The sequence below is a fragment of the Antrostomus carolinensis genome, unplaced genomic scaffold (assembly GCF_000700745.2).
Source record: "Antrostomus carolinensis isolate BGI_N321 unplaced genomic scaffold, ASM70074v2 scaffold32496, whole genome shotgun sequence".
In the NCBI taxonomy this organism is placed as follows: domain Eukaryota; kingdom Metazoa; phylum Chordata; class Aves; order Caprimulgiformes; family Caprimulgidae; genus Antrostomus; species Antrostomus carolinensis.
Genome location: NW_010323052.1, coordinates 7,758 through 18,264, shown reverse-complemented (window position 1 = coordinate 18,264; position 10,507 = coordinate 7,758). Strand labels below are relative to the sequence as shown.

Here is a 10,507-nt window from a genome sequence, read left to right as displayed (position 1 = left end):
AGGAATATTTGTTAAAAAAAACAACAGAGTTAAATAAGTTTAACCAAGATTCTCTCTTTAGCTACCACAAGGCTTATCTCACTTATCTTTACAAACACAGAACGACTCATTCCTAGAGTGCAGCCCCATTTTCTTCCCAGTATAAAATTTAGCTCTATTTTGATTGCAAAACACAAGAAAAAACAGAATCGGGAGCTTAGCAAGGATCAGCATAGCTCTGGCTTGATAAGCCTTTGATTAGGCAGGCTTACATTAAGAATAAATGTAATAGTAAAATATCACACTAGGGCTTTTATAATGACTTGCAGGGAGGTACAAAGTAAGTGTGAATCAGAAAACAAACCAACCTGACAAACACAGATGTATTCATCCAATTTTGTTTTCCCAAATGGCTTGGGAAGTACTTGAGAAGCCTATTCTAAAGAGCAATGTTATGGTTAAGTATACATGCCAGAACTTGTGCTGCCAATGCCATAGACTATGCTGGTCTTAAAAGAATTAAAACAAGCCTAGTGTTTATCTTAACCTTTCCCCAGACCTTGAGTAAAAGCTGTTCTTAGATGTGAACAATCTGTTTGATTATGTTTCCTTTTATGTCTCTTCACTTTCTTACTGGATCAGAAACAAGAAGTTCTTATAGTATTTTTTCATCAGAAGTAGCAAGTTTCAAGTGAGACTTGTTCCCCTTAGCAATTTACAGCCCAGTTCACATGGAAACTAGGCACCTTCTAGAAATGCACACAAACTTTGGCTGCTTATGTGATCCTGACCTTCTGATGTCTCCCTTTCTCTGGATCTCGTGGACATGCTACAACATAAAAAACCAGAACAAGTTAACATACTGCAAATTTAAAGTATTTGCATGGCCAGTGTTTTTTACTGTGTGGAACTGCTCTGGGTAATAATGAAGCCAGTATGCCTTAGGGACACTATCCTCATTTCTGCAATTTCTAGCGTTGAGTTAGGTGCTCTTTCCTATAGAAGAATCGTTCTATCAATTGGATTAGAATCTGTTTTCATTAACACCTGTGTCCATCACTGTCAGCTGTATAATACAACACAGGATTACCCAATATAACAGCAGAATCTCTCTGGGTCAATTCTGTTGGCAGGATGTTACCAGGACCTTAGTCATCAATATTATCATGTGGGCAACACTGGTTTGAAAAGTCCACTAGAACGACTTTTAAAAGCCCATGCAAGAAACGAGAACAGATGCAGTTACCTCTGGGGTTATGCCATAAACTGTTCTGCTCAATGGAGAATGTTCAGCCTTGCTTGATAGTATCCTGCAGATATTACATTTTGCAGTCACTGAACTCCAGCTTTGGCCATTTAAGATTTACAGTATTTGTGCTAGTCCATAAATCAGGCTTTGTTTCCACATAAAATAAGGCTTACATACTGCCTCAGGTTTTCAGATAAAGTAATTCTGAAATAGAAACATCACTAGCTACCAAAGAGCTCCCAATCATTAAAAAACCATGATGACTCCTGCAGCTCATCCCCTGGTTTTCCCTATACAGATCAGTCTTTCAATTTGTACGTGTGCCTGTAACTCTGTCTCCTACATCGCTCAAGAAAGAAGTCACAGGCTGACTCCCCTCATTTGGATCTTTGAAACGTTCTTCCTGTTATTAAGAGGGTGGTTTGCTCCCTGTTTCTCTTTCTGAATGTACTCCCAGAAGTAACACCTTGAGCTTCACATTTTACTGCGAAAGAAACCAAAGAGTTCTGACTTATCTGCTTTGATCTGTACTCTGTGAAAGACAGTCGACTTCAGCAGAACAGGTATTGGGGCAAGCACCGTATCCTTCTGTTCATGCAAGCCTACAGTCTTTAGAAAATCAAAAGCCCTCATTATTTCATGAAGACAATCTGATGCACAGAAATTCACTTGGTCTCTCTTCTACAATCCTGTTATCTGATGTTTTACAGGAAGCACCGCAGCAGATGCTGAAGAAAAGCTAATGAACCACCTACTGAGTCCTGACAGGTACAATAAGTTAATTCGACCAGCTGTCAACTCATCCCAGTTGGTATCTATAGAACTGCACGTTTCCCTGGCACAGCTCATCAGTGTGGTAAGTTCAAATTAGTCTACGCCTTTTAATTCATTACTGCCTGCACAGCACTCTAAGTAAAAGTCATATTGGTGTTGCTATGTCCCTGTTATTTTCTAGTTTACATAATAAAACTTAGTAGGCAGGGCCCACACATGTGGTTTACTGGTTTTATACTTCAGAACACAGCTATAACAGGGAGATCAATCTATGCCTAAGCAATAAAGGACAGTGGCCAGATCTTCATCCAACAAAACTCCATTGATCGAAAAATCAAAATCATTCCACTGATTCCAGTCCAGCTACAGTAAGTTACAGCAGGTCAGGATCTATCCCAGACTGTGCACACAATGCTAAACCCTCTGCTGCTGCTTGCCTCAAAGAAATGTGGTTGAATGGCCTGAAACAAGCTATGAAGCCAGCTCAAAATCTCATGGCATATTAGGCATATCAGCAAAGAATGGTGAAAACTTGTAAAGAAAAAGAAACTTTAGCTCCGGCTGGAATTGCTTAACTTTGTTAAAACAATTCTCATGTAAGCAACTCCTCATATTCAATAAAAATTACTTGAATGGGTTTGAAAGACATTTTTAATCCCCAGGTTAGCATGTGTTTAACAATTCTTCCAACGTACAAGCACACACCTCAGTGCTGAGAGAGGCTCAGCATTAACTGCAGTGGGAACAAGACCCACACATAAGTGGGAATAATTTCCTGAATCGGGGCTTTCAGCTCTGCTGCTCTCTCCCTGGATGAAAAAGAGAATACAGATGACTGCCTCCGTGACAGAATTTGTGTATGGGCCAGTGACTGGACTGCTGCAAATTTTTAAAGTTTGCATAATTTATATTCCGAAATTCAAGAGGAAAAGAGAGAGATCCTGATGGAATATAAGGGAAATTATATAGACAGATGAGCTTTCATACGTACACGAAGGCTGATGCATACCGGATATACTGTCATGTATACCAGATGAGTCTGGGACAAGTGCTCCCTCTTTCCTGAAGAATTCCACCTGGACACAGACATGCCTCCTCACTCAATGCACTGCCACCACTAGCACAGTGTCCTCCTAGATTACAGATTCTGGGACTAAAAAGTGAAATCTCTTGCCCCCACAGCCCCCATCGATCAACAACCTAAACAGAGTAGATGAATAGACAAGGATTAAGAATGGCACAGCTCAGTTCCTATCCCTCTATATCCTCGCTCTTCGGGCAGAAAGCAAAATTAGGCATCTTATAGGCTCTAACAATCTCAAGCATATTCAGGACCAGAAAATTAACTTGTTTTCCTGCAGAAATCCTCCTGATTCTTTGACCTCCTACCTTGTCCCTTCAGTAGAGCCCCAGCCACACAGATCTGCTACAGAGAGACTTTTCTGGACTGCTGTCCAGAGAGACAGCAGTATCATGAAGCAGAGTCTGTCAGCTGAGAGCTTACATGGCAAATCTTACATAAACCTCACACAAGTTAATCTAGGCCTTCCTGGTGATCAAATGGGCCTTCTGTTTCAAATCAAATCCAATGGAAGGGGAGCAAATCAGCTTGGCAGGGCGGTGATAATTGTTCCTAAATAGCCACACTCACTCCAGTCACAACTGTCCTTGTTAACAGCCCCTTGGAGCTCTACACTTGTGGAGTTACTATTTACCATCAGTGTGTGCACAAGACTGGCCATCTTGCCAGCAGAGAAATACCTGTCTTGAAATACACTAGGTGAAATCATTCTGTACAGTTAGAAATATCCTCAAAAGCACACTGAATAAATCTTATTACTGCAATAAAGGGAAACATTTTAGAAGACAACTTTTCTCTCTCTTTTTCCCCTGCAGAATGAACGGGAGCAGATCATGACTACAAATGTCTGGCTGAACCAGGTAACCAAACCCACAGAGGCATGCTCTTGCAAACCACAAATGTGACTGCTTTCACTCCATCTCAGTGATTGTTTTGTTAGTGCTGGTCTGGACACTCCCATCACTACTGTACAATTCTTCTCTTAGGAGTGGATTGATTATCGTTTGGCTTGGAAGCCCTCTGACTATGATGGAATAAACAAGCTGAGAATACCTGCAAAACACATCTGGCTGCCAGACGTTGTGCTTTACAATAAGTAAGTAAAACTTTTGTAATTTACGCAGACAGTGAATAAAATTTTAACCACATATCAAGAAACAAGCATCAGAACCAATGAAGTAGGTCTGATAAAATTCTAAAACTTAATTTTATAACTTTTAACCAGTATCAAGTGTATCTGACTGGGCCTCAAATTTACTTTTAGTAAAATCAGGGCCCTGGTTAAAGACATTCCAGCAGATCTGGAGCATGTGTGCAGTGCGAGCTGTTACAACACCACAGGATCCGTGGCGAGGCTCACAACTGAGACACAGCTCTGTATCAGACTGGACTAGATTGTATGGAAAGCATGAACTGTAAGTACAAGCGCCAGCCATACAATGGCCACGTTTGCAAGAAGACTAGAATTCTATCCAGATCCATCTTAGGTTCTGAGCTATATTTTTGTCTCCTACTTCTCTCCCCCCGCAACCCCACCACCTTCTACCACAGACTCCAGGACATAAATCTGTTACAAAGTTCACATGTACCAAAACTCCGTGAGTTAATATTCATTTACAAAAACAGATTATGTCTATTTTCATAACACATTAAAAAATCAATTATAAGAATATATAATAAATCTGTCAACATTTGACCCTGTTGCTTTACAGTACTGAGAAAAATAAAAGCTTGCTGCTGGACCATTCTTCGGTTCTTTCAAACAAATAGCTAACTCCCAACTTTGGTTTGGGTTTTTTTTGTTTTTAAGTCTCTAGCAAAGCCTTGAGGTGGATTATATCAAATCTTTGGGGGAAAAAAAATTAAAAGTTATCATATACTTTCATGATACTTTCAAAACCAATTAATTCATGAACACATGACAGTTTACGAACATATACAGATGGGAAACCTGGGAAGTTTATATATAACTGAGTTAAGTCCCTGGAATCCTACTACTGGAAATCAGATTTGAGAAATACTTAAAACTACTGTATTAGTCACAGAATAATTCAGACAGTGGATTAGGATGTACTCTGCCTGGTCAAATCTCGTTCTGTAAATTGTGCCTCTGCCCTTTGCTTCTTTCTTCCTCACTCCCCAATGATACAATTTAATGGATTGAAAGAATGGAAAGAAACAGTTTTTAAAGGCTTCTTAAATGTATGGGAACAAGCTTTTAGCCTCACCATATTGGATTTTTACATTAGTGCAAAACTGCAAATTAAAATTTTAGGTAAAGGACAATCCCTTGTAACTTTCTGCTGCTGAAGAAGTGTTTCATAGGCATCAGACAATTCAAGAAGATGCTAAGGAAAAGACAAAGAGCATCCCCATGCCCCACAGCTCTGATCATATGTAGACCAGGCACAGGATTGCAGAGGCTACTGGGACAGCACCAGCAGCCCAGCCTCTGTCCCACGGCTGAGCCAGGGGCAGCCGGCAGTAGAACCTACATATTCTCAGCCCAGGAGTCTACCCAGTATATTGTATGGTATAATGGTAAACCTAACTCAGGGAGATACAGACAGGTGAGAAATAAGATACAATTTCTTTACTGAAAAATAGCAAATTTTTTGGCAATGAATTTTTTGGCTGCTTGTATGCTGTGGCCAGTCACTTCTGCACCTGGTTGTTTCACTGCCTACATCAATCAGCTACAAGGGTCTCAGCTCAGTGCCAGGCACCAAGGTTTGCAACATGAGAGCTTTCCAGGGCCAAATGTAACAGATCTGGAGAACAGCTACACAAGTGCCAAGCCTTGGATACCTGTAGCACTTCTCTGATAAGGAAAAAAAAATCAACCTCAGCACTGAAATAGCTCTGTTTTTCATGATGTCAACAAACAAGTGATTTGTTAGACTTTTTACTAACCCTTAAGGAGCATCTTTCCACTCAAATAAAAGGGTACTATAGTCAGCTGAACTTCATTTGTGTACACTTGCAGTGAGTTTGGTCTCATATTTTTGCAGATAACATACAGTCTTTAGGCTACGTGCATTTCTTTACATAGATAATTGCTTATCAAACAGAAGGGATGTGGGTTGTATCTAGTCCAGACGACTCTGTGCAGTCTAACGAAGAAAGACAGCCACTAATGGTTCCTCCTTCCTACTGTTACTTTCCTTCAGTAGCCCAAACGGCTGAGTGAAGGGTGTTGCATACCACACTTGAGAAGACACAGTGAATATGCTCACACTAAATTTCAAGAATATTTATCAGCAATTGACCACTTCACATTTCTACCTCAAGATACTTATTAGGTTAAACAGCCCTAAGTTATCTGCCCTGAAACACTGGACAGGAGAAGATACTGACCACTGATAATGATCTTCTCCCTGAATTAAAGGGTCCATCATAACATGGAAGACTTGCCTGGTAGAAGTTTGGCAGCTGGAAAAGATAAAAAGACAAAATTATTTGTGGGCACTAAGAACACCAGGGCTTGTCTGTTCTGGTTCTGTAATAAGAAAACACTAACTAGAGCGACGCAATAAATTATAAACCATATAATTACATTTCCTCTGCCTACACTCTCCCTGCAGTTCTAACTAACACTGCTCATCATTATTTCCTTGCCTAAGTCATTTAGGAGTGTTTCTGTGTGCTCTTAGCACTGGCTGTGTTCCAGATCAAAGGTACCTCCATTTTCCTGCTGGATGATCTCATTTTACTCAGACTTCAGAGATGCAGTAAGCCTTAATTACTTCAACAAACATTTACAAAATACTTTATTTGGATGAAACAGAGATAACATATATAATGTATATATGAGAGAAATTATAATTTTATAAAATTATTTTTCTAAGTATTGGATCAAATATAAGTTATCTGACAGGGAGAAATGCATACATTACTCTCCCTGTCAAGTTACAGCTGCCTACAACATGGATTTCAAAATCAAAATACTACTAAACTTTGATTCTAGAAACAGCTGAGGCCCACAAGACCCAGAACATCAGAGCTCTTCTGTTTTGAACTATGTTCTTCCTCTTCATGTTTTATTATCTTCTCTCCTTTTTCTTTCCTCTTCTTTCATTAGTGCGGATGGCACATATGAAGTTTCGCTATACACAAATGCAATTGTAAAGAATAATGGAAGCATTCGCTGGCTGCCACCAGCCATTTACAAGAGCGCCTGCAAGATTGAAGTTAAGCATTTCCCATTTGATCAACAAAACTGCACATTAAAGTTCCGGTCTTGGACATATGATCATACAGAAATTGATATGGTGCTTAAAACTTCCATGGCAAGCATGGACGACTTTACGCCAAGTGGAGAGTGGGACATTGTAGCCCTCCCAGGAAGAAGGACTGTAAACCCTTTGGATCCCAATTATGTCGATGTGACATATGACTTCATTATTAAAAGGAAACCTCTTTTTTATACCATCAATCTTATCATTCCCTGTGTGCTAATCACATCCTTAGCCATCCTGGTGTTCTACTTGCCTTCAGACTGTGGTGAAAAAATGACCTTATGCATATCTGTGCTGCTTGCCTTGACTGTGTTCTTGCTGCTGATCTCCAAAATTGTCCCTCCAACATCTCTAGACGTTCCACTGATTGGGAAGTATCTCATGTTTACAATGGTACTAGTGACCTTCTCAATAGTTACCAGTGTCTGTGTACTCAATGTCCACCACAGATCTCCAAGTACTCACACTATGCCCCCTTGGGTAAAGCTGGTTTTCCTTGAAAGACTCCCAGCCTATCTGTTCATGAAGCGTCCAGAAAATAATTCTCCACAGCAAAAGCTGTGCAACTGCAAAAAGACAAAAGCAGAGACTCCCTGTATGGACCCAACCGACTTCTACAAGAACTCTACCTATTTTTTGAACACAGCCTCTGCTAAAAAATGTGATATGAAAGTCACTGAGACTCTTGACAATGTCAGCAGCCATCGAGATTTTAGGTTAAGAACAGGCACAAAATTTTCTCCTGAAGTCCAAGAAGCAATTGACGGAGTCAGTTTTATAGCAGAGCACATGAGAAACGATGACAACGACCAGAGTGTAAGTAAAAATGAGAAATCATCCTAGTCTTTGAAAACTTCATCTCCTGTCCTCCTCTGTAACACACTCTTCTTCAGAAAGCACATTTGAACTCCCTAGCTATTCTAAAGATTTTGGAGAGATTCTAGCTATAGCTTATAAGAGGAAATAATTTTTACCATTAAAAGAACTTAATGAATAGTGATTTGGTAAACACCGATACTCTCCTGGAATGGCTATTTCTGCAAAGAGAGAATGCTGACTGCCCAGTAAGTCATGAAACACCTTTGAAAAATCTGTGTTGTCGCATTCAAGTACTGTTTGGCAGAGGAAAAAAATAACATTTAGTTCCAGGTCAGAAAAATAATATTTTCCCCATTGTATTCAGTAAGACTGTGACTCAACCTATGGCCAGGCCATGTGAACAAGAAACAATCTACCTGAAGCTCAAGCATTTATTTACCTAACTGGGAATAGAAGGAGGATTTAGTAAAACTGGTAAAATGCCTTTGCAAACGCTCTCTCTGGGCTAAGATATCTGTCCATATATGGCAAACACAATGGGTAGGATCAAAATCCTAATGCCAGCAGAAGTGACACTTCTTTCACTTGAGTTAAATCAGACTCATTATTGGATATGAGAAGTACTTTATCCAGGATGTGTTTAAGCAGTGTGGCTGCTGCCCTATTCATCTGCCTATTCATCACTAGAGCTGATATAAATACACTGTAAATATGCAAGGAAAAACTCGGCTAGTTCAGAGTTTTCTTTAGACAAGCACCCATGGTTAGGAAAAAACAGAGTCCTCTCTCTGATCCTGACTCAGGTTCTCTACTCCTGTTGTCTCTCCCTCCCTCAGCCAGGCAGATTAAATAAAGTCTGGTTTCTAATCTTGCAGAAGTCCCTTGAGGAGCATGCCACTGAGTAGTTCATGTTTTCTATTAGCTGAAATTACTGTCAATATAAATAAAGATCATTAGCTATTAACATTAGACATGAGCTTGTAAACATTGCAAGTGACTGAACAGAAGCAGACTTCATAGAGCAGAAAAAATTCTAATAGCTCAGAAATTCTCGCAAGAATGTGTTGCATACTAAAGGATCTCCAAAGCCTCCACTTGATATTAAGAACAATTTTCAAGGGTATTTTATACATTAAAAATTAATTGAGTGCTTTTCACACAGGGTCCTCTGACATTATATACCACTTTTCTAGACTGGTAATTTTAATCTCTGCTCTCTTTCTTCATTATCACGGTCTGATAACAACTGTTCATGTACAATCACTATAGTCTGATTTCAGAAGCGCACAATTCCCATTAGCAGCAGTGCAAATTAAAAGTGTGCACTGAAGGAAAAATATGTAATGTTCTAACATAAGACATGAGATAACCGACAAGCATAGTAAGTCACTGAGGTGAAGATGTCCCATGTGTAACTAGAATCAATGAGAGAGGAAAAAATAATAACTCCTGAGATGCAAATGAAGATTGATATATTCCCCCTTTACAATAAGAGCCTGATAGTCACTTCAGTTTGAGAACAGAATCTCAGGCCATGACTTTCACAGACAACAAATGCAAGGCAAAAAGGGATTTTAATAAAAGCAACAGTATTAATATGCATTAAAACCCTTGATTAAGATGACTGCTGATAAGAAAAGAACTCTGAAGCTAACCTTGTTTAACAGCAGTAAACACCATCTATTTTTGTCCACTGGGACTAATAGCATCTGCAAACTAAAATTAAAAAAAAAATCTTTAATTGGATTGTACTGTGGGTCCTTCCGGACTGGCTTCCACCAGGCAGACAGGCTCAGTACCTGATGCATCCAAGACAGCCAAGAAATATTAACAGCACTTTTCTCCAGCACCCAGAATGGTTGTAGGAGAAAAATCCCTTTGCAAGCCTAGTCAGTTTATTCCCTGAGCCTTGAGATTTGTTTCCTTTTATTTTCATAAACCAAAATTCGGCATTAGCAAGGGGAAGAGCAAAAGAATATGACTAATTGCTAATATCTTTAATTGTCTTTTTTCTTTCAGGTCATTGAAGATTGGAAGTATGTTGCCATGGTTGTGGACAGGCTGTTTCTCTGGATATTCGTCCTTGTTTGTGTCCTGGGGACTGTTGGATTATTTTTGCAGCCACTTTTTCAAAACCACACTGCTGCCATGAACCCTTAGTTGTAATTTAAAATTGCTAATATTTACCCAGGTGTTAGGTCTCACTGTGCCCTCAGTTTCCCTCTGTTAAATCCACAGAGATGCCAGCTGAGTTTCTCTTACATCAGCTTTCGATTCGGGAAATGGAAAGTAGAACTTGACTTACTGTGATAGGGGAAAAGACCCCAAACAAACAGAAAATTATTATTTTTTTCGATTACTTGAGTA

General features: G+C 39.5%; 1 protein-coding gene across 1 annotated transcript in view; it reads left to right on the top strand.

The window, feature by feature from the left end:
* LOC104526911 (neuronal acetylcholine receptor subunit beta-4) overlaps nt 1-10,300 on the top strand; it is a 13,126-nt gene extending 2,826 nt beyond the window's left edge. The window contains exons 2-6 of the mRNA XM_010170489.1: nt 1,939-2,084; nt 3,899-3,943; nt 4,070-4,179; nt 7,165-8,137; nt 10,160-10,300. Coding sequence (XP_010168791.1) covers nt 1,939-2,084; nt 3,899-3,943; nt 4,070-4,179; nt 7,165-8,137; nt 10,160-10,300 — 1,415 coding nt within the window. The remainder of the gene's footprint in view (nt 1-1,938; nt 2,085-3,898; nt 3,944-4,069; nt 4,180-7,164; nt 8,138-10,159) is intronic.
* Nucleotides 10,301-10,507: the final 207 nt, after the last annotated feature.